Source organism: Gopherus evgoodei, chromosome 24 (assembly GCF_007399415.2).
Source record: "Gopherus evgoodei ecotype Sinaloan lineage chromosome 24, rGopEvg1_v1.p, whole genome shotgun sequence".
In the NCBI taxonomy this organism is placed as follows: Eukaryota; Metazoa; Chordata; order Testudines; family Testudinidae; genus Gopherus; species Gopherus evgoodei.
Window position 1 is genome coordinate 1,578,254 of NC_044345.1, and position 23,949 is coordinate 1,602,202.

Sequence of the window (23,949 nt, forward strand, 5' to 3'; positions counted from 1 at the left end):
CCAGGGCTGCTGCTTCTCTTCTTCGGGAAGGAGTTGGCTGCGAGGAGTATTATCCATTTTCAAGGCAGCAGAGGTGCAGCAATTGAGTCAGCTAGTACTGGATAGTGGTTCAGGTGACTTCCCAGACACAAAGCCTGCTCCTGCAACAGCAGCTAATCATTCCCTCTGGACAGCCTGGTGCCCTGTTGTACTCGCCATGAGCTTGAAGAGAGGGACTCCTCGGTGACCCCATTTCTTTTCTTTTCTGACATCTCTCCAACATTAACATCGGAGTCTGCTGCTCCCGTAACTGACCAGGAGGCATGCAGGTGACAAGTCACTAACTGGATACTCACTGACCTAATTCAGAGAAGAGCGACTAGGCTCAAGAAACTCCATGTCCTGGAATGTAAATCCAGATGCACACACAAAGGGGTGCGACACTGAATGGCCAAACTCCAGCAGCTGGTTTCACACTAACAGCTTGTGTGCTACCCAATGCTGGAGGTCTCAGCTCAGAGCTGCAAACCAGCCAAAAAAGGAACAGGAAACTGCAGACGAAAGGGACATGCAGGCTTAATCTTGGGGGGAAAACTGGGAGGAGAAGCAGGTAATGGAAAACCTGCACCCGAACCTTCAGAGGATCCTTATCCAGAAAAACAGGCGTTGACTTCAATGGCCAATATTCCCCCCTTTATTCTTCACGTTCCATGATAAAGGGGAGGATTCACCATCCCTTGAAGTCTTCAGATTGAGACTGGCTGCCTTTCTGGAAGATCTGCTTTAGTCAAGCAAGCTAGTGGGTTCAATGTGGGGATGACTGTGAAATTCTCCGGCCTGTGTGATACAGGAGCTCAGAACTGATGATCTAATGGGCCCTTCAGGTCTTAAAGTGCATAATAATGAAATATCCCAAAGGCAGGAAGCCAAGTGACAAGGCCCTAAATCTCTGAGGCATCAAGTGTGCAGGGAAGCTCAGAAATCCAGGAACCTCGGGGACATCTGTGTACAGGAAGGAGGAGCGGTGGCATGCCAGAGCAGCGACTAATCAAGGCATTGCTTACCAAGGAGCAGTTGTAAGTGGGAGAGATCTGCTGAGATAACCTAGCAGGTCTAATTACACCTGCAGCAGCATTCCAGACCCTCCGCAGAAACTTGTTCTGGAGGCCGGGGAGCAGAGCACTGGGATCACTGAGCCTGGGACTCAGGGGCATGTGCCAAGTCCAAACTCCTGGCAGCTGAGTGAGAGAGATGGGCACCTGAGCTGCCTAGCACTGCCTTGTACTGGGCAGGATGTTGTCAGGGCCATAGACCTGGTGGCGCTGAGGGTGCAGACAAGCAGTGGCTGAACCTGGATTTTACATCACCCATGTGCCTTTAGACATAACCGCTCCTGATGTACATTTAAGGTGTCAGCATTAGTAAAAGCACAGTCAGAACACACATCAAATATTCATAAGAATGACATATCCACAGATATTTCAGTTTTTAAAATAAGCTATAAAGTAAAGGTATCCGGGGCAGTTAGTGCGCCTGGATGTATCATACCAGGAGCAGTGTCAAATTTTCGGGGATAATTTGAGCCCTCACCCCCAATGAAATCAAGTCCTGAAACAAAAAAGAAAAAGAAAAAGAAAAACAAGCAGTGAAATTTTGGCTTGAGAACAAGGTTTCATTGCCCTCACGTACACCAGTCACATTGTACCTGTGGATATTGCTAAAATTAAAGAGATGCTCAAGGCTGCTAAAATGGAAACATATAATGATCATGCATGACATGTTTGTACAGAACTAATCATGAAATTACACTATGGACACATTATAGCACAGAAGCAAACCTGGATCCTTCTATGTGGAGTGAAGCAATGGTCTCTCCCCACCCAGTAACCACAGACTCTGTTTAGATTTACCCTTCCTAAGAACACTGGTTTGGGTGTACACACAATGAAAATCTACTTGGAAAAGAAAGGTATGAACTTGCAGTAAGTACAAGCGGTGCATTTTTATCCATTCCTTTATCCTACGCAGTGTAAACACAGACATCCTCTTGCCCCAGAGCTCTGGATTCTTACACAGCCCTCTGGCAGTCCAGATTAACTGGCTACACTGTCTCAGATCCATTGGTAGGAGTTTCAATCTGCTAAAATGCTGTGACCAAAAGAGTGATTTTTTTGAAAAGGCTATTCCCTGTCTTCAAAAGAGGAACAAAATCAGAGCTGCATGCTGTGAAGGTGCAATAATCCATTCTAATAAACAGCTTTGAAAGTGAGACAGAAAAATCCATTCGCTAGATTACCATAACTACAGCATAGTTATGATATTAACCACTTCCTTACACAGACAGAACGTACTCAATGGAAACTAACAAGTAACAGGACTTCAGTTGGTATTTTGGAAGGAGAATAAAAAGCTGCCATCAGTCAGCCTTATTGTTGTTTACACAATGTCCTCTGTGCAAACAGGTGTGCCAGAACACAGCCCCTGTGCCAGGAAGCAGTCAGAGGCAAGTGCACCAGTGCCCTTGGTCAGCACCTTCACCAGCTCGTAGCAGGGCAGGGCACTGCACGACTCAGGTGCTTCCAGCGCACACACTAGATCTGACTGTGCAGCTCTCACGCTTCCACTGATAACCTCAAAGTGTTGGACAGTAAAACTTACCAGGAAACCCAATGAACACACACCGGACACTTGCAGCAAGAACAGCATTGTGCATAAGGAAAGCAGGTCACTGAATTCCTGCCCAGAATCCACAATCCATTCCTTTGCTATTTTATCCATGTGACTGAAGGGGACTTGTAAGAAACCAATTTTTGATCTAATCAGCAGGCAGTAATGGGACGGAAGCAGGGAGGTCACTCACTTGTCCCATCGTCGGGCTCAAAGCTACCAGTACTGTTCCATGTGTTGTTGCTATTCCCATAGCTCTCCTCCGTGCCGGCTGGCTCTGCATAATCAGCTGGGTTGAAAGTTCTGGAACACAGATTGGGGGTAGCACGTTTAGATTTCCTCCTAACTGCTGTGAATGAAAATCAATCATACTCAAACCAGGACATAACTAAACGATTCCAAGCAGGCCCCGTCCACTTTGTAAGACAAACCTACTGCAGTCTTAGCCATTCCAAATGCACCTCAGTACATACAGCTGCTGCAATGGGACAGGTACACAAACCAGCAAGGAATGACAGAACCCACCAGTTAGACTTATGCTGTCCCCTGCCCACCCCCGTGCAGAGACAAACTCACAAATGATCTTGCTTTTCTTGTTTTGTATCCAATAAAAACTTACCCCATTCCCTGGGCAGAAAATCTTCCCCCCCGCCTTCCAGAGCCACCTGTAAGAGACAAACACACATCAGTGTAGTCCTGCCGTCAAACAGCAAGGCTCACCACTCTGTGCTGTGTGTTGATGGGAAGGTAAGTGTTTAACACTACGCAGCATTTCAGACGCCCAGTGTATGACAACGTCCAGCATCTTCCTGCATTGATAAAGTTTCAGACTGCTCCTTTTATATGCATGTGAATTACACGTTAGAGGTGTAATTAGGGATAAATGATTCCAGTCACAGATTAGCTCCCCATCAGTCACAAGGCACAAATATGAGAGACCAGACTCCAAATCTATAGAACATGGCCTCATCAGCAACTACCAAACAGCTCAGGTTGTTTCATGGAAAGATTTATTTTTAGACTCTCAGCAATGAGAATGAATGAGTGCTGCTCACAGAGAGGCAGCAAAGCTGCCCAGAGGTACTAGCACTTAGATTCTGCTGCTAATCAATGCTTTCCCTGAACTCATACAATAGCCACCTCTGTCTTAGTTCCCCCCCACCTGTAAAATGGGGTAATATTTAACTAAGCCTCCTGGGTAGGGTATGAGAACTAGCTAATGGCTCTACTGTGCTTACCAGGTGCAAAGCAATATGTAGGTGCTAAGGATTAACACAAGAATAGAGGTGAAAAATATTTACTGCCTGTGACTTCTATTCAGCCCCTCAAGACCTCTCTACAGAAGAGCTTTTTGAAGTCAATGGGAAATAGCTACATTAGACCCACCATCCCTGGCACACAATCCCCCTTTGCGTACCTCTGCCTCGTCCGCGGCCCCGTCTCCCTCTCTCTGTGCCTCTTCCAGAGGAGCCTCCACTCTTACCACCATCTAGTCCATTCTCCTGGCCCCGAACTGAAAGATAGAGATGACACTAGGACAACAGCCATCATTATTCTGGACTCAGGGAAGGAAACCCTAAAGCACGTGGTGCGGGTGGCGTGGGAAACAGAGACAGGAGCTATAGATGCTATAGCACCATGGTTTGCTCCTGTGAGTGCTGTTTGGCAGCTATGGCGTGAATCCATCGCCCAGGGACCCGGCACCAGGTGGGACCCTGCACACATACGAGAGGATGGGTTTTGTAGTCATTTTTCTAGACTTATGAGCTTTAGCACAAACATCAGCACAACGCTTTAAGTGCCTGCCATGTACCATGATAGTTATAGTTGCTATTAAAGGGCAGGCTCATACACTCTCTTCCACGGCTGGTGCCTCGGCCTCGTCTCGGTGGCCCGCCACGTCGCCGGCTGTAATCCCGATCCCTGTCCCGGTTCTCTTTGCCTTCTTCGCTGGGTTCTGTCTGCCCGCTGTCCTTCTGCCCCGAGACGCCTTTCTTCTTCCCAACCATTTCCCAGGAATGCTGAAGTTCAGCAGAGAGGGAAAGAAGTTGATCATTTGAGCAACATTGTATGCAGGCTACAGGCATAATTTAACATCCTGGGGAGACTATAATGAGGGAAGACAGAAAACTGTGCCAATAAAGCAAGATAGGCACTTATCCAAAGCGTCACATCACAGACACTGCCGACTTCCTCTCCACTGTCTGAGCTGACAGGCTCCTGGTAGCTTTCACTCAGTCACCCACCCACCCAGGAATGCTTGTTCCTCAGTTTGCATTCCTTCATTTTAAGTAATGTTCGACTGAACCCTGAAGGACTCAAGTTTGCCCTTCGAACAGACCCAGCATGGACAAGACAGGCCCCTCCCCTGCTGACTTGCAGGCAGTTGTACAGGGCGGGGGGGGGGTACTGTTTTGGTTTAGCCCATCTCAGAGGCCAATTGATGATTTGAGCTGTGCTTGCTCTTATAACCCAAACAGCTTGGCCCCAGGAACTGAAGAAAGAACCATCATCTCTTAAGTCACTCCACATGTTGGGCAATTTGACTTTTCTCTGCTGTCTGAGACCCCCTCAGGCTACAGCCCCCCCCACCCCCCCCACAGGGTTCTCACTTGCCCTCATTTAAGGCAAGTGAAGTGATTTCGCAATAGCCACAGAAACTTTCAAAAAGTCCCAGTGATCATTCAGCTCATTACCTAGGGATCTCGGGCACAGATCTGCGCTAGATCACTCATCCCAGAGAAGACCCAATTAAAGGACTGCTAGACAAACATTATGTTAGCTCAGTCATTTGAAAGTAACATTTTGGCTGTAACGGGAGGAAGGAACTGCTCAAGTTTTTTGGCAAGACAACCAAAAGAGGTGTCACTTGCTTGGGCCCCAGTATCTGTCCACACAATATGTTAACTCTGGAAATTATAAAAAAATCCCAGGGTACCTGCTGTTCCTACCACATAGGCATCTCTACACACCTGCCTGGTTCCAAGGAGGAGAGTATTGTGGGAGAACCAAACCACCCCCCCCCTCCCCCGGAACAGGAATGCTCAAATCATTCTGAGTTTAATTAAACAACACGTCACCACCTCATCCCAACACCCAAGGCAGTTTTATTTCATGCCAGTATGAAATGGTTTCACATTCATTTTGAACCAATGCTATACGCTGTTAGCACAATTAACACTGAGTCACAAGTCATTGACACACACCTGAAAACATGACTTGCTGACTAATGAACAGCTGGCCGTGGATGGCAACACAGAGTGTGGCAAAAAAGCTTTTAGGCACACACTGGCCTCAAACCAGAGGAGTCTCTCTCTTCACAGGCAACTGACTGAGAAGGAAGTCAGGATAGTATTTACTTTGTACAGTAAAACAATCAAATTCAGAACTAATATCCTGTCTGCTCTTCTAGCCTCTGGAGTGTGGCTCGTTCCAATACTCTCCATTAAGCAAGTGAGTCAGTGCTCACTAGCGTTAGGGCATCTTTGAGGCACATTATCAATGGCGCATCACCCTAACAAACCTCTTTTCACTGAGTTCTTCAGCAGAAGTTGAACTCAGCCCAGGAGAGGCTCAGAAAGCCTTCACCAATTTCAGTGCAGATGAAGACTCTGCTCAGATCGATGCAGGTGGCAACCTGCAAGCCCCCATGGCACTGCAGAGTACAGCAGTGGCTGGCACGGAGAGGGTCTTACTGTGCCAATGCTGGTCCTGCCTTTGCAAAGCTACTGCAATGACTGTGTCTGGCATCTCACTGCTGAGTCCCTCAGCTGCCATGTAAAGGAAACAGGGCAAACCTTCAGATTTGATATAACCCACAACATTAATTTCTTAAATGAACGAGTGAAAATAAACTGCTAAGATTTTAATGGTACCTCAGTTTTATCGGAAGAAGCCCTGGAAGTGATTCTGGGTGAAGCACAGCACCACAGCTAAGATTTGCCTAGGTTAGATGTACTCCTGTTATGTTTAAAATGAGTTTACAGCTAATGGACAGCCAGTTCTTGCAGGCTTCCGGGCAGAAAGGGCTGGTCCTTAAACCCACATGGCTCTGTGATGAGACGGAAGCATCCACCACGCGGACAGGTCAGAACTCAGTAGATGCCAAAGCAGGTGGGAGTCCACCAATTGGGAGGAGAGATGTTGGGCAGAATACAGATGGCAGGGACATACAGTTCAGTAATCAGAACATCCTTTTTTTTTTTTTTTTTTTTTTTACTTTTAATTGAAAGAAACCCAGCTAATGCACCACACACTAAAGTGAGCGTCTCAAACCCAGTAGAGCGAGGGAATCTGGTTAAGATCAGCCTTCCAACATTGTCCCCAGATAGGCAAGCTCTGACTTCCAGCTGCAGTTGGGCAGGGCCTTTGACATTATTCACTGACAGTTTCATCAGCTGTAACAGAATCCATGTTTGGGCTCCTTTACACAGAGGTGATGGACACTCCCTGGCGCTAGGTGGGAGGCTTCCTTTGGGCAGATGCCTACTGAGAGGCTCATGCTGAGGGGAGCTAAGTGTGAGAGAACGTGGGCACTCACATGAACCATGGAGCTAAAGCCTAACTAGCAGACAAACTGCACCTAGCAGCGCTGGACCCTAGCATGCTACAGCAGGGACAGCCCATGCAATGGCGAACGCGTCAGCTGAGAGACACGGGATTGCACCAAGATCAGAGTAAAAACCCAGGGCCAAAGATGTTAAAGTTCCAGAGACACAGAAAGAAAGAGAGGTTTACACTAGGTCACTCACTTGCTTCCTTTGAGGCTGTCAGATGACTGCACCTTGATCTGTTCCCCAATGCATAAACAGGAAAGGCTGTTAAACAAGCCAGGGCATGGCCCCCCATTACAGGTACCCTGCATTCTTAACTGTCGGGGTCTCCTGACTGGCACTGTACAGACAGCACTTTCCAAACTACCCAACCAGGCTTCACACAACCAGCTTTTTGCTAATCAAAGCTGAAGAAGCCTGTCCTACCGTGTCTGGATTCCCCTCCAGCAGCACGTTGATGGCTCTGTTGACATCCCCGTTACAGTCGTGCAGCGCAATCACACACTCATCTTGGTTCTTGCCCGTAATATCAATCAGCTGTGGGGAGGAAGAGGACACAATCAGCTCATTCCAAACCCAGAGAGGACCAACACCTCCTTAGAGCTAAGAAATGCCTTGGGTTTGAGAGGAGAGAAAACCTGTAATTGCAGAAGAGAAGCGTTACCAAGAAGTGTCCAGGCGTGGATGTCTCCTTACCGTCCCTTAGTTTAATTGTGTGGCCCAGAACATACACTGGAGGGCTAGAGAAGCAGGAGTGAGGGAGCCCCCACGTCTCAGAAGTCCTAAAGTCACCTCTCACCAGTCAACGTGAAGGCAGAGCCTTGCAAAGCCCAGAGTGACTCCAGGTGTTGGCCAAAGGCCCTCACAACAAAGGCAATAATGTCACAGAGAGAACTGAAGGGCTGATGGCTCAACCTCGTGAGCTCACATGTGGGACACAAAAGCTTTGGTATCTGCCTCCTCTGACCGAGGCAGCTTATTATCCCAAGGGCAGCTCTCCCTGGGTCTGCCCCACTGCAGAGAGTTCTCTTAACAGAAGGAACAAGATGACAATGAAGGGCAGACCTCCTGGCCTGGCAAAAGTATTGGAGTTAGCTGCCCTTTTGACCTGCTTCCCCCCAGCTCTCCATCACTGGCCTGTTCTAGCTTATTTCAGAATTGCCATTGTTGCTCTCAGCCTCAGGTTCAACACAGCTGGCACTTCAGCTCCTGGAAAGAGAGCTGCCAACTTCCACTCTAGCTCGAGACATTGTTCAACCCTGAGTTCTCCCCACTCACTTGTTTCACCTTCTCCTCAAAGTCAGCATCGTTGTGGTCCGAAATCATCTGTGCAAGTCGAATCTGTTCTGCAGTGGCCTAGAGAGATTGTGGATGATAACGGAGGAGGGTTAAAGCTGTGCATTTCAAAATAACTCTCTTCTAAGCACTTACAGCTTCCTTGAGAACACCAGTAAGGAGTGGGGGGAAGAGGGGCACACAGGTGGGAGGTCTCAAAGTGGAGATAAAGATGAAAGAGAAGCAGGTGGCGAGGTCTGGAGGAGAACGAAATGCCACTGAACCTGTGTGAGCCAACAATCTCACACTGAACTAGCTTCCCAGGACAGATCCCTTAGTACAGGCAGAAACAAGAACCTCAAAGCAAACTCTGCAAGTGGCACGTCAGCCAGACGGGTTTACCTACAGTGACAGAGAGCAGTCTGGAAAATGCAGAGAGGTTCCAGCTCAGGCTCTCACTCGAACACACTGAAGCAGTGACCGCTCTGTCAGAGAGCTCCTGGTTAGCCTGTCCACCTGCCTCTAAACACAGCGCACTTCAGCACAAAGGAAGCTGTTCTAGGAGGTATGTTAGGCTAACGGTTCTCAGCCAGCGTCCGCAACCCTCTGGGGGTCTGCAAGCCGGTTTTAGGGGGTCATAAGGACCTGTGGCTGAGGCAAAGGGCTGAAACCAGGAGCAGAACTGCAGGGAGCCCTGAGCCATGGCACCCCAGTGGGGCTGAAGCCTGGAGCGCCAGTGCCCACATGAGGAAGAAGCCGTGAGGACCTCCCCAGAGCTGAACCCCCACCCATAGCCCAGAGCCCATCCACCCCACGGCTGTCCCATGGCTGATGTCCGCAGCATGGAGCCCCCTCCCCCCACGGCTGAATCCCCAAGTCCCACAGGGCTAAAGCCTCCAGCTCCCCCCTCCCCATTCAAATATATCCAGTCACTGAAGCCAGGAGCCCTGAGTGCCCCCCACCCCCGCTAGGGCCTGGAGTTTTTAGGGGGAGAGGGAGGGGTCTGAAAGAAAAAGGTTGAGAACCCCTGTGTTAGGCCAAGCCCAGTTATTAGTCAACTGCTTGGAGCAGCTGAAGGCACCAGGTCTCCACCTCCAAGTCAACTGGTTTCCATGGACACTCCCTTACCTGTGGCCGCTGCTTGTGCTGTGTCTGGCTCTGTGTCTGTGTCTGCTCCCAGTTCCCCCGGGCTCGGTTAGTGCCCACCGATGTCATCATTTACAGTATATACAAATAACAGTATTTACAAGGTAGAACTCTGCGGGGGGGGAGGGAGGTTGGGGAGGGGAGGAGATGAGAGAACAGACTGTTAGAAACTGAAAACTAAAGGCAGCACCAAGGTTCTGGGTACTGAGTGGGCAGGACGCCATAGTAAAGTTTATACCCCAACTCCATCTCCAGAGATGTAAAACCAGAAGGCCACCCACCTTTTCCTATTTACTGAAGCCCTGACATGTAATGTGTGATATCTGAAAGGTACAACACTGAACCCGTGCTGAGATCTCTCTGCGGGAACAGCCCAGGAAGATTGCCTCCCATCCCCTCCTGCCCCCCAAATCTACGTGACTAAGTCTTAGGAGCAGAAATACTTTTCTCCCTGGTAGGAGGCAGCCTTTAACATTCCGCAGCTCAAATGCAAGAGGCTGAGGAATACAAATTTGCATTACTCAACACCGATCCTGCCATCTACATGGCCTGGAGGCACCTCAGTGCTACTGTGATGGACACTTCATAAGTGCACAAAACAAACAGCTCAAAGCCCCAAGACAATCAGCTGAATCTCTGATCTCACTGCTTTCATCCTCTGCTCTCACAAGTTCACCTCTCATCCCAGAGAAAGGTGGGGAAGCGACTCCCCAAGTCAAGATGTTTCCAGGATGATACCAAACTGGGAGGGATTGCAACTGCTTTGGAGGACAGCGTCATAATTGAAAACGATCTGGACAAATTGGAGAAATGGTAAACAGGATGAAGTTTAATAAAGACAAATGCAAAGTGCTCCACTTAGGAAGAGAAAATCAGTTTCACACATACAGAATGGGAAGAGACTGTCTAGGAAGGAGTATGGCAGAAAGAGATCTAGGGGTCATAGTGGACCACAAGCTTAATATGAGTCAACAGTGTGATACTGTTGCAAAAAAAGCAAACACGATTCTGGGATACATTAACAGGTGTGTTGTGAGCAAGACACAAGAAGTCATTCTTCCACTCTACTCTGTGCTGGTTAGGCCTCAGCTGGAGTATCATGTCCAGTTCTGGGCACCGCATTTCAAGAAAGATGTGGAGAAATTGGAGAGGGTCCAGAGAAGAGCAACAAGAATGATTAAAGGTCTTGAGAACATGATCTACAAAGGAAGGCTGAAAGAATTGGGTTTGTTTAGTTTGGAAAAGAGAAGACTGAGAGGGGACATGATAGCAGTTTTCAGGTATCTAAAAGAGTGTCATCAGGAGGAGGGAGAAAACTTGTTCACCTTAGCCTCCAATGATAGAACAAGAAGCAATGGACTTAAACTGCAGCAAGGGAGATTGAGGTTGGACATTAGGAAAAAGTTCCTAACTGTCAGGGTAGTTAAACACTGGAATAAATTGCCTAGGGAGGTTGCGGAATCTCCATCTCTGGAGATATTTAAGAGTAGGTTAGATAAATGTCTATCAGGGACGGTCTAGACCGTCTTTGGTCCTGCCATGAGGGCAGAGGACTGGACTTGATGACCTTTCAAGGTCCCTTCCAGCCCTACAATCTATGAAAACATTAAACAGGTTTGTGGGCTTGGTTGGTTTGTTTGAAATAAACAGAGCTCTCATCTTCAAACACAAACCCAGCTCATTTGGGCTGTGACCTTGTTCTACGAATATTAATTTTTCATCTATAATCCAACATACTCCGGAAAGAAAAGTGCTATAAATATCATCTGAGGGATTCCAAAACCCTTCAAAAATTCTACGCAGGATTCAATCACTTCGCCCATGACCAATGTAGGGCACAGCAACTAGCAAGACGCTCTCAGCAATGCTATACAATAATTTCAGGACTTCCTGTCCAGACATAGTTCAGCACAGGGAACAGATCACAGTCGAATTAAATTGCAAATCCCTACACCCCCAATGCAAGGAAAATCCAGCAGCGACAGTAACACCTTGTGCAATCTCATCACAGCGAAACTGCTCCAAAGAATAAGGAATGCCAGGTACATTCAAAAGCACCAAGCAGGATTTCAGTTATTTACCAGCCTCTGAACCAAGTAATTTTGCACTTAATACTTTACCACTGGGGTAATAAAGCTATCAACTCTGCCTCTGGAGAACAGGCCCTTCACTAGCAGCATGCGGGACTGGAACAAATAATACCCGCAGACAGATATTTAGCTAGGAAACATCAGCAAGAGAAACAAGTGATCAGTATCTTGTCTGAAACTTTCTTCATCGAGATCAGTTGTGTCCCCTCAAGTGGGAACCAATGTACTATAGGAGGGTGGGAGCGAGTGAAAAGCCTCTCAGCATGAGGCAGTGCTAAGGGATGGGAAATCTAAATCTTCAAAGACAGTGACCAGACACAGTGCAACTAGGTCTTTCCTTTGGAGCACATAGCAGAGGCCCCTAAAGTTAGTTTTGCGCTGTGTGTGTAAACCTGCAATACTATTTTGCTGCTCCACTGAGAGATGGCCCGTACCAGCTTCTGTTGTTCACCTGAGTCTTTCCTGCAGCTTCCCACAAAAGGTCAAATCATCCACCTCCTCGGGATAGCACGTCTTGCAGCTATTCAAACATACAGACTCCTAAATAATACTGATTTTCAGAACTTTCTGAAACTTCCAGATCTTGCTCAGTTCCTTCAGAAATAAAATCTTATTACCAAATAACGTTTGACACACAAATCACCTCAGCACTCCTGAGTTCTAAAGCTCAGACTGATACCCTCTGACAAATCACACCCTCTGCCTCGCTTTTCCGGTCTGTAACGTGTGGGTAACAATCACCTGCCTTTGTTGTTGTTATTTGCATTACCTCAGCACTTAGGAGTCCTAGTCATGGACCAGGACCAACTCTGCTGCACTCTATACAAAAGCAGAACAAGAAGATACTCTCTGCCCCAAGCACCTTAAAATCCAAGTATAAGAGAAGAGATGGATACACACAGAGGGGGAGCACCAGGAAACAATGAGACAATATTGGTTAGCATGAGAGGCTGCTGTCTCAGTGCACCAGGAGCCTAATCATTGCCAAGTGTTTTGTAGGCTCCACTGCAAAGGGGAGTATGGAGGTGGGGGGTTGAAGATGGATAATAAGGTAGCATGGGGGGACCGAACTTAAAAGTGTAGCTGTGAGGACTCGTGTTTGTGATGTGCTGCAGAAACACTGAGCATTACAGACATTTCTTGTTGTATTAAACGTACTACATGCATAAGATCCGGCCGTGAGTGTGTGCAGGGCACAATTAACTTTCAGACTTTGTGAATAACATTTAGCCTCATCAAGTTCCACCTTCCCTTGTGTCATAAACAGATGGTTAAGGCTTAATGTCTCTTACCTGTAAAGGGTTAACAAGCTCAGTGAACCTGGCTGACACCTGACCAAAGGACCAATCGGGGGACAAAATACTTTCAAATCTTGGTGGAGGGAAGTCTTTGTTTGTGCTTTTTGTTTTGTTCATTGTTCGCTCTTGGGACTAAGAGGGACCAGACCTATACCCAGGCTCTCCAAATCTTTCTAAATCAGTCTTTCATGTGTCAAAATTGTAAGTAATAGCCAGGCAAGGCAGATTAGTCTTATGTTTGTTTTCTCAACTTGTAAATGTTTCTTTTTTGCTGGAAGGATTTTTACCTCTGTTTGCTGTAACTTTCAATCTAAGGCTGGGGGAGGGGTCCCTCTGGTCTATATGAATCTAAATACCCTATAAAGCATTTTCCATCCTAATTTTACAGAGATAATTTTTACCTTTTCTTTCTTTAATTAAAAGCTTTCTTTTTAAGAATCTGATCGATTTTTCCTTGTTTTAAGATCCAAGGAATTGGGTCTGAACTCACCAGGGATTGGTGGGGGGAAAGGAGGGGGGATGGTTAATTTCTCCTTGTTTTAAGATAGAAGGGGTTTGGATCTGTGTTCCCCAGGGAAGGTTTTGGGGGAACAAAAAGTGTGCCAGACACTAAATTCTGGCTGGTGGCAGTGTACCAGATCTAAGCTAGTAATTAAGCTTAGAAGTGCTCATGCAGGCCCCCACTTTTTGTACTCTAAAGTTCAAAGTGGGGAAAAAACCTTGACATGGTGGCAGAGGTGGGATTTTTTAGGAACCAAAAGTCAGTAGGATTTTTTTTCCCTCTCCTTTCTAGCTGCTTGGAAAGCAGCCTGAGGGCAGAGGTGTTAAGTTTTAACAAGGGTCTTTGTTAAGAGGAGGCTTCAAGCTGTGAGCAAGCAGACAGCAAAAAGGAATTTACAAGTTGAATTGTTTTCTTTCTTTCTCCCTCTTGGGTATAGCTAGTTAGAAAATCTCTGTTAACCAAGCAGCCCTGAGCGGAGTACATCCAAGGTTTCAGTGAGCTGCAGAGGGGAGTGTGGCCAGCACAAGAAAGCAGAAAAATGAGTACCAGTGGAGCAACTAACAAACTAGAAATGGCTAGGCTGGACGCAGAAGAGAAAGCCAAAGAGGCTGAGCACAGGAGAACTATGGAGATGAAACAGAAAGAGATAGAGATGAAAGAAAGAGAAGAAAAGGCCAAAGAGGCTGACCACCAGAAGGCTTTGGAGCTCCAGAGGGAGGCCCACCAGCAGGCCCTGGAATTAGCAAAGGTTAAGCCGGATGTACCAGCCAACCCTAACAACCCTTCTCCAGGTACTGTTTCCCATCCCAGAAAATTCCCCACCTACAAGGCAGGTGATGATACTGAGGCCTTCTTACAAAATTTTGAAAGGCCCTGCCATGGGTACAACATCCCTACAGACCAGTACACAATAGAGCTGAGGCCACAGCTCAGTGGACCCTTAACAGAGGTGGCGGCTGAAACGCCTAAGGAACACATGAACAATTATGATCTTTTACAAACCAAGGCCAAAATCAGAATGGGGCTAACACCTAAGCATGCCCACCGGCGGTTCAGAGCCCTAAGGTGGAAACCAGATGTGTCATTTACCCAACATGCCTATCACATTGGAAAGAATTGGGAGGCCTGGATATCAGGAGCAAGTGCTAACTCTCTGGAAGAGCTGTCCCTCCTAATGCAAATGGAACATTTCTTAGAGGGTATTCCTGAGAAAATAAAAAGGTACATCCTAGATGGGAAGCCCAAAACTGTAACCAAGGCGGGGAAATTTGGAGCCAAATAAATGGGTGAAAGTGGCAAAAAAACTACTAGCAAGGGGAGCAAATATCACAGAGGGCAAACTGAAAATAAACTCTATCACCGGGGGAAACCCAAGACCCCACCTACAACCCAAGGAAAGCCCCACCCACCTTATTGTCCCACCTCACCAGTTTCCAGCAAGCCACCTCGACCCAGTGACCAGTCAGCTGGGCAATATTTTAAATGTAATGAACTGGGTCATATAAAGGCCAACTGCCCCAAGAACCCCAACCGAGTACAGTTCATTACACCACCATCACACCAAGAATCCCTAGGCCCAGACGCCTCTCAAATACCCTCGGAGCAAAGGGAAAACTTAAGAGTGGGCGGAAAGAAGGTTATCGCGTAAAAAGACACGGGGGCACAAGTGTCAGCTATCCACCAATCCTTAGTGGACCCCAAATTCATCAACCCAGAGGCCCAAGTGACAATTCACCCATTCATGTCAAAAATCTGTAAACTTGCCTACAGCTAAACTGCCTGTCCAGTACAAAGGCTGGTCAGGAATGTGGACTTTTGCAGTTTATGGCAATTATCCCATCTCCATGCTACTGGGGGAAGATGTGGCCAACCAGGTGAAGCTGGGCAAGAGGGTGGGGATGGTTACATGCAGCCAAGCCAGGCAAGCTTCCAGACCCATCCTTGTTCCTGAGCCATCCACAAGGGCCCCATCTGTGTTACCAGAGACCCAGACAGAGGTAGTGGACCCGGATCCCCTGCCAACGACTGCAACAGCCATAGTGCATCCAGTCCCAGAACCGGAACTGGAAAAGCAACCAGCACCAGAACCGTTGCCAGCACTGACGCCAGCACTTGCAAACCCATCTGCAACCCCAACGCCAGAGGGCACCTGCGGGCCTGAACTGGCAGAGGCAGCAGACAACCCTACCCAAGAGGCTCAGCCCGAGCCTGAAATATCGCATAGTGCACTAGCAAGAAGTGGTTCACCAGCAACGAAAACAACCCCACCACCTACATCGCTTCCAGAGAGACCAAGCCCAAGTCCACAGTCTAAGAGGAACTGGTGTCTCCAGCCTCAAGGAAACAGTTCCAGGCTAAGCAGGAAGCAAACAGCAGCCTTCAGAAAGCTTGGTCAGTGGCACGAAGCACCCCACCGCCTCTCAGCTCTTCTAACCGATCCCGGTTTGTTGTAAAACAAGGACTTTTATACAAGAAGACTCTTTCTGGTGGACACTAGAAAAACTGGCATCCTCAAAAACAGTTGGCAATTCCAACTAAGTACCGGGTAAAGCTCTTAAGCTTAGCCCATAATCATTCCAGTGGCCATTCTGGGGTAAACAGAACCAAAGACAGGTTGGGGAAGTCCTTCCACTGGGAGGGGATGGGCAAGAACGCTGCTAATTATGTCCAGTCTTGTACGGTGTGCCAAAGAGTGGAAAAGCCCCAAGACCAGGTCAAAGCTCCTCTCCAGCCACTCCCTATAATTGAGGTCCCATTTCAGCGAGTAGCTGCGAATATTCTGGGTCCTTTCCCAAAAAAAACCCCAGAGGAAAGCAGTACATACTGACTTTCATGGATTTTGCTACCCGATGGCCGGAAGCAGTAGCTCTAAGCAACACTAGGGCTAAAACTGTGTGCCAGGCCTTAGCAAACATTTTTGCCAGGGTAGGTTGGCCCTCCGACATCCTTACAGATTTGGGAACTAATTTCCTGGCAGAAAACATGAAAAATCTGTGGGAAGCTCATGGGGTGAATCACTTGGTTGCCACCTCTTACCACCATCAAACCAATGGCCTGGTGGAGAGTTTAATGAAACTTTGGGGGCCATGATACGTAAATTCATAAATGAACACTTCAATAATTGGGACCTAGTGTTGAAGCAGTTGCTTTTTGCCTACAGGGCTGTACCACAACCCAGTTTAGGGTTTTCACCATTCAAACTTATGTATGGCCACGAGGTTAAGGGGCCATTACAGTTGGTGAAGCAGCAATAGGAGGGGTTTATGCCTTCTCCGGGAACTAACATTCTAGACTTTGTAAGCAACCTACAAAGCACCCTCCGACACTCTTTAGCCCTTGCTAAAAAACCTAAAGGATGCTCAGGAAGAGCAAAAGGCCTGGTATGATAAACATACCAGAGAGCGTTCCTTCAAAGTAGAAAACCAGGTTATGGTCTTAAAGGTGCAACAGGCCCATAAGATGAAATCGTCATGGGAAGGGCCATTCACAGTCCAAGAGCGCCTGAAAGCTGTTAACTATCTCATAGGGTTCCCCACCTCAACCCTAAAGCCTAAAGTGTACCATGTTAATTCTCTCAAGCCCTTTTATTCCAGAGATTTAAAGGTTTGTCAGTTTTCAGCCCAGGGAGGTGTCTTAACATTTTTTCCCAGATCTGGACCTTAGCGTCCAAAATATGGGTGTTAGCATGAAAACCTCCAAGCTTAGTTACCAGCTTGGACCTGGTAAAGCTGCCACCAGCCAGGAATTATACAGTGCCTATCTTACTGTGGTCTCCCCAAAACCTTCCCTGGGGGACCCCCAGACTCAAATGCCTTGAGTCCTACAACAAAGGGAAATAACCCCCTCCCCTTGTTTCCTGGTTACTTCCTCCCAGGCTCCCCTCCCTGGACGACCCTAGGAGATTCCCTGCTTCCAGTTCTGGAAACACAAGTACCGAGAGAGCTAATCTCTCTCCCACCCTCACCGAGAGGGTGTGCAAAGTCAGGTTTAGTAAATCTAACAAAGAGATTTTTCCCCCGACTTCTTCCTCCCACCAATTCCCTGGTGAGCTGCAGACTCAATTCCCTGGAGTCCCCACTAAAGAAAAACTCCAACAGGTCTTAAAAAGAAAGCTTTATATAAAAAAAAGAAATAAAAAGACATTAAAAATAGTCTCTGTAATAAGATGACACTATACAGGCTCAATTGCTTAAAGGAAAAAAATGAATAAACAGCCTTATCCAAAAAGAATACAATTGAACACATTCCAGCAACTACACACATGTAAATACAAAAAAACAATATAAACTTATTGTCTTACTATCCTTGTACTTACAACTTGGAAACAAAAGATTAGAAAGCCAGGAGACAGAAAGATCACTCTCAGAGCCGAGAGGGCACAGGCACAAGACAAAGAACAAAGAACTCACACCCCAAAACTTCCCTCCATCCAGATTTGAAAAAGTCTTGTTTCCTGATTGGTCCTCTGGTCAGGTGTTTCAGGTTACTGTTGTTACCCCTTTACACGTAAAAGAACATTAACCCTTAGCTATCTGTTTATGACAGGAGGAAATAACGCTAAGTGGTCTAAAGGTGTCTCATACGAAAAAAAGTGACGATGGTGTGGAAGAGGTAAACCTCTCCACAACCCTTGAACATCTGCAGCAGCAACAGATCAAGGAGCTGTGCACTAGCTTTGCCCAAATATTCTCAGCCACCCCAGGACGGACTGAACGGGCATACCACTCCATTGACACAGGTAATGCTCACCCATTTAAAACCCCACTCTACCGGGTGTATCCTCATGCCCAAGCTGCTTTTGAATGGAAAATCCAAAACATGCTACAGATGGATATAATCCGCCTCTGTAACAGTGCATGGGCATCTCCACTGGTTCTAGTACCCAAACCAGATGGGGAAATACACTTTTGCGTGAACTACTGTAAGCTAAATGCTATAACTCGTCTCAGCAACTATCCAGTGCCATGCACCGATGAGCTATTAAAAAGATTGGAACATGACCAGTTCATCTCTACAACAGACTTAACCAAGGGGTACCGGCAAGTACCGCTAGATGAACCCGCCAAAGAAAGGTCAGCCTTCATCACCCATGCAGGGGTGTATGAATTTAATGTGCTTCCTTTCAGGCTGCGAAATGCACCCGCCACCTTCCAAAGACTGGTGGATGGTCTCCTAGCAGGACTGGAAGAATATGCAGTTGCCTACCTCAATGATGTGGCCATTTTTTCTGATTCATGGGCAAACACCTAAAACACCTGGAAAAAGTCTTTGAGCGCATCAGGCAGACAGAACTAACTTAAGGCTAAAAAGTGTTAAATAGGCCAAAACAGAGTGACTTACCTTGGACACCAGGTGGGTCAAGGAACAATAAACCCCCTACAGGCCAAGGTGGATGCTATCCAAAAGTGGCCTGTCCCAAAGTCAAAGAAACAGGTCCAATCCTTCTTAGGCTTGGCCGGGTATTACAGGCGATTTGTACCACACTACAGCCAAATCACTGCCCCACTAACAGACCTGACCAAAAAAACCCAGCCGAATGCAGTTAAGTGAACTAATAAGTGTCAAAAGGCCTTTACCCAGCTTAAGGCAACACTCATGTCTGACCCTATGCTAAGGGCCCCAATAACAAACCATTCCTAGTAACCACAAATGCATCTAAGCGTGGTGCAGGAGCAGTTTTAATGCAAAAAGGACCAGATCAAAAATTTCATCCTGTCGTGTTTCTCAGCAAAAAACTGTCTGGGAAAAAAAAAAAAAAGCCACTGGTCAATCAGTAAAAAAAAATGCTACGCCATTGTGTACGCCCTGGAAAAGCTATGCCCATACGTTTGGGACGGTGGTTCCAGCTACAAACGCTAAAGTAGCTTCATACTGCCAAGGAAAACAACAAAAAACTGCTCCAATAAAGTTTAGCTCTCCAAGATTTTAATTTTAAAATTCAACACATTTCAAAAGCTTCTAACAAAATGCACTCTCCCATAAAAATTTCCAAAAATCAACTGGTTAAAAATTGTTTAAAATGTAAACAGTCTTGTAGTTTACATAATTAGTAGTATATGTAAAGGTGCATGTGTTTTATTAATCTGTTTATTCTAAAGTTCTAGGAAAAAATCACCGCCAGTGCGGTTCCACACTGTCTGAGATTCGGGGGGCGTGTCATAAACAGATAAGGGTAACATTAAGGGTTAATGTCTCTTTTACCTGTAAAGGGTTAACAAGCTCAGTGAACCTGGCTGACACCTGACCAAAGGACCAATCGGGGGACAAGATACTTTCAAATCTTGGTGGAGGGAAGTCTTTGTTTGTGCTTTTTGTTTTGTTCATTGTTCGCTCTTGGGACTAAGAGGGACCAGACCTATACCCAGGCTCTCCAAATCTTTCTAAATCAGTCTTTCATGTGTCAAAATTGTAAGTAATAGCCAGGCAAGGCAGATTAGTCTTATGTTTGTTTTCTCAACTTGTAAATGTTTCTTTTTGCTGGAAGGATTTTTACCTCTGTTTGCTGTAACTTTCAATCTAAGGCAGCAGGGGGTGGGTTTCCCCTCTGGTCTGTATGAATCTAAGTACCCTATAAAGCATTTTCCATCCTAATTTTACAGAGATAATTTTTACCTTTTCTTTCTTTAATTAAAAGCTTTCTTTTTACAAACCTGATCGATTTTTCCTTGTTTTAAGATCCAAGGAATTGGGTCTGAACTCACCAGGGATTGGTGGGGGGAAGGAGGGGGGATGGTAAATTCCTCCTTGGTTTAAGATCCAAGGAGTTTGGATCTGTGTAAAGCCTCTCAAGGCAACCCAGGGAGGGGAAAGTCTGGAGGGGGGAAAGGAGGGGGGATGGTTAATTTCTCCTTGTTTTAAGATAGAAGGGGTTTGGATCTGTGTTCCCCAGGGAAGGTTTTGGGGGAACAAAAAGTGTGCCAGACACTAAATTCTGGCTGGTGGCAGTGTACCAGATCTAAGCTAGTAATTAAGCTTAGAAGTGCTCATGCAGGTCCCCACTTTTTGTACTCTAAAGTTCAAAGTGGGGAAAAAACCTTGACACCTTCCAATACCTGAAACACCTTCAGACAATACACAGAGATGGTTTCCCCCTGAATTTATACTGCTGTCACTAACAAAGAAGCCTGATCATTTGGCAGTATGGCTCTAACAGTACCACCGCCTAATACAAAGCATGCTAACCTGTGCTACGGGGCTCATCCCTCAGTAAGAACATTTGGGGTAGAGTCAGTGAAGAAAAAACTTTTTTCCTCCTCCTTAAATCACTGCAGAAACTTTAATATAAATCAGAAAAGGAAAAGCCAGCTCAGGCTATTTAACAAACTCCCCCTCACCCCACCATACCTGATTCTTCCCCTAGCATTATTTTTATTCCTCACTGGTGCATCTATTACAGTACTACGTATTTCACAGACAAACATGGTATCATATTAAAATAATTTGGCATCAGGACTGCAGGCCCAGGGGGAAGTAATACTGCATGTTTCAAACTGCAATAACTTAATCTGCCATTTCACTAGGATATGGTTCTATTATTTTCTTGTCCTAAACCCTTATGCAGTTACTAGGCACTGTTTTAACGGGTGCCATGTTTCAATCCTGGCACAGCAGCATTTCAATGGTGAATTAAATAACCACTATGTATAAAACTCACCAAGCAACTACTGATCTAAGGATCTGTTCTGATCCCAACCCCACAATGAGCTCTGTGCAGTGCCCCCCAGACTTCAGTGAGGCTCTGTGTAGGCCCAGGGTTCCACCTACCAAGAATTCACTTCAGGATCATACTCTAGTTTGTGCAGCACTTCAGAATCCTTAGGGATTAAGCACTATTAAAAATGCAAAATATTAGTTCAGTAGTCTGACATCTGAAACGCTACCACACAAGAACAGTGACAGTCTGAGCTAACTGAAGTTTCTAACTGGTATTTTGGTCACTCATTTCACCTGTATATTTCTTTTTAAATTGTATACCATCTTGTACTTCAAGGCAGATGCTATATAAATAAATAGTGATTCCATTTTCCTTCCATTGTGTCCCTGGTATTCTAGAATGAAATGAACTAGAGAAATGACAAACATTATCAAATCAGTTTGACTTCTGAATTATGTCAGAAAGGGAAATACTATATTGATATAGCATCAGACAAAGCCACAGGGCTCCTCAGCTATCTTATGACACAACCACTACACCTCAAGCAGCTTGCAATTTAATTTACTATCATTTTAATTTCATGTTTTTAATAATTTACTCTGCAGTTACTCTTCACTTTCTGTACTTAATTGCAACTGCTTTTCATTTCACAGGTAGAAGAGATTCCTGTTTATGCAGGCTAGTAGGTATTTTGGGGTCTTCAGCAAAAAGGGAGACAGAAATGTAAGATGTATAATAATCTATGTGTTCCATTAAAAATCCTGGCTCAGCTGCATTTTGTAGAGAAGTGATCTCTCAGTCAAATGCACAATTGCAAGAAGTGTTCATAGCACAAAACATATTCAGGTGACTGGGTTCTATTCCCAGCTCTGCCAGACTTCCGGGGTGACTTTAGGCAAGTCACAGCATGACTCAGCCTCAGTTTCCCTATCTGTTAGAAGGGAATGAAGCTTAATTAACATTTGGAAAAAGGCTCTGAGGTCTCAGATGAAAGGACTACAGAAGGGCCCAGTATTTAGAATGATTATTCTGCACTGCTGGGGAGCATGTGCACCGGAAAGAGCCTGGCACAGAGGGATATTTTATAAGGATTATGCCACATTTTGCAAAGAAGAAAGGACATTTCCGTTATGGATGAAATAATTCATGGGTATAGAGAATACAGATTTTTGCAAAGTGCTTTGAGATAAAGCACTATTGAAACCTTAATGTAGTTTTAGCGGCCGTTATCTTACGGGAAGCTCTGAATAGACAGTTTCAAAGGCTACAGAAATATTCTGTAACATGAGATTCTGAACCGGTGCGGATGCTAATGAAATGGAATGATCCTTCAGGAGCTATAGCAGCTATAAATACAAAATATTATTATTCCAAGTTGCTGCAGGTTCCTATGAACATACTGGTAATTAGAGCTCTGCCTAAACTAAGCTTATGCTGGATTGTAGATGGCATGTTACGTAATAAATGCATGAGATATATGGCACTACAGAAGTGCCTAAAAGTGGATCATTTCCTTTAATTCACCCTCTTCCAGCCCGGGGATGTGTTAGCGCTGGGTACTATAATGCGTATAGTTATGGTTTAAATATACAGTCAATAAAGCCTTTTAGAGCCCATCTGAGCAAAGGGTGCCACACACAAGTGTCTACAAAATTGCTACAAGCTGTCAGAAGTGCCTTTCTAAAACAGTCTGGTATAGGGAACGCTACTGAAATAAATCCCCCATTGTTATAGCTACCAGCAGGACAGGGGACAGCCCCTGGGGAAGAGGAGCACTGCACAAGGACGGCATGAGCACTCTAGAAGGGAGCAGCATGGAAGTGCCCAGTGGCCAGCACAGGCTTCAGTCTGCTTGGGAGAGAGAAGGGCAGAGCCAACGGCAGACGATGGGGATGAGCCCCCCCAGGACCAGAAAGGTTTCACGCCCTTAGGGCCAAGGGCAGAGAAGAGGGTGGCTCTATCAGGCACGGACATGCTCCCCCCACTGCAGGATCGAGAGGCCAGCAGGGCTGCCCCCAGAGGGGAAAGGGATCAGGCAGCGGGGGGCACGTCCGGGGGCCAGGACCAGGTGCAAGAAGCGCGGCCAGGGCAGTGCACGGCCCGGGGCCAGGGAGGCTCCATCCGCGCCGGGGCCGGGCCGGCCATTGTGCGGGGCGGGGGCCGCAGCCAGGCAGCTCCATCCAGCGGGACATCAAGGCAGGGAGCCGCCAGGCCGGGCCGCCCCGCAGGCAGCTGGGGAGGGGACGGGCCGGCAGGACGGGGGGGTCAGGAGCCCGGCCGCGGCGCCGCTTCCGCCCTCATGGCCGCTGCCGCCATTCCCCGCCGCCCCCTCCCCGGGCCCGGCCGCGCCACTACGCGAGCCCCCGGCTTCGGCCGGGCCCACTAGGCCGCGAACCCGACCATAAACAAAACCCGCCGCACGGCGCCGGATCCGGGCAGGCAGCGGGGCCGGGGCCGCCTCCGCCTGGCCGGGGGCCCCTGGCCGGCCGCGCCCGCGCTCCCCGGCGGAGGGGGGTCCTGCCGGGACCGCGATTTAAAGGGGCCGCGCGCAATTACCGGGGCCGCCGCCGCCTCCGCGTTGCCAACTTTACCTGAGTCTCCACCACACTGACAACTACCCAGCGGCGCCCGCCCGCCCCATCACGTGACCCGGGAGAAGGCGGGGCCAGGCCGGCCCCTGGCCGCCCCCGCCACGTGACCCCTGCGGGCGCCTCTTTCCCTCTCCCGCCTGTCACGTGGCTCGGCCTCGCTCCTCTCCTTGGAGCTCCCCGTGTCACGTGGTTTC

The 23,949-nt window shown here is 47.2% G+C and overlaps 1 protein-coding gene across 21 annotated transcripts in view; it reads right to left on the reverse strand.

Annotated features, from left to right (window-relative positions):
- Positions 1-23,858, reverse strand: part of UBAP2L (ubiquitin associated protein 2 like) — a 51,039-nt gene extending 27,181 nt beyond the window's left edge. For 6 of the 21 annotated variants that reach the window (XM_030542475.1, XM_030542472.1, XM_030542471.1 and 3 more), the window contains exons 1-9: positions 23,756-23,858; positions 9,603-9,732; positions 8,478-8,555; positions 7,626-7,736; positions 4,460-4,667; positions 4,064-4,159; positions 3,266-3,311; positions 2,840-2,949; positions 1,528-1,587 (exon numbers count right to left, since the gene is read on the reverse strand). In XM_030542475.1, the coding sequence (XP_030398335.1) occupies positions 1,528-1,587; positions 2,840-2,949; positions 3,266-3,311; positions 4,064-4,159; positions 4,460-4,667; positions 7,626-7,736; positions 8,478-8,555; positions 9,603-9,692 (799 nt within the window). In that variant the 5' untranslated portion in view covers positions 9,693-9,732; positions 23,756-23,858. Of the gene's footprint in view, positions 1-1,527; positions 1,588-2,839; positions 2,950-3,265; positions 3,312-4,063; positions 4,160-4,459; positions 4,668-7,625; positions 7,737-8,477; positions 8,556-9,602; positions 9,733-21,274; positions 21,298-23,720 lie in introns of those variants that run through there. The other 15 variants (XM_030542489.1, XM_030542485.1, XM_030542479.1 and 12 more) reach the window with 8 other exon arrangements.
- Positions 23,859-23,949: the final 91 nt, after the last annotated feature.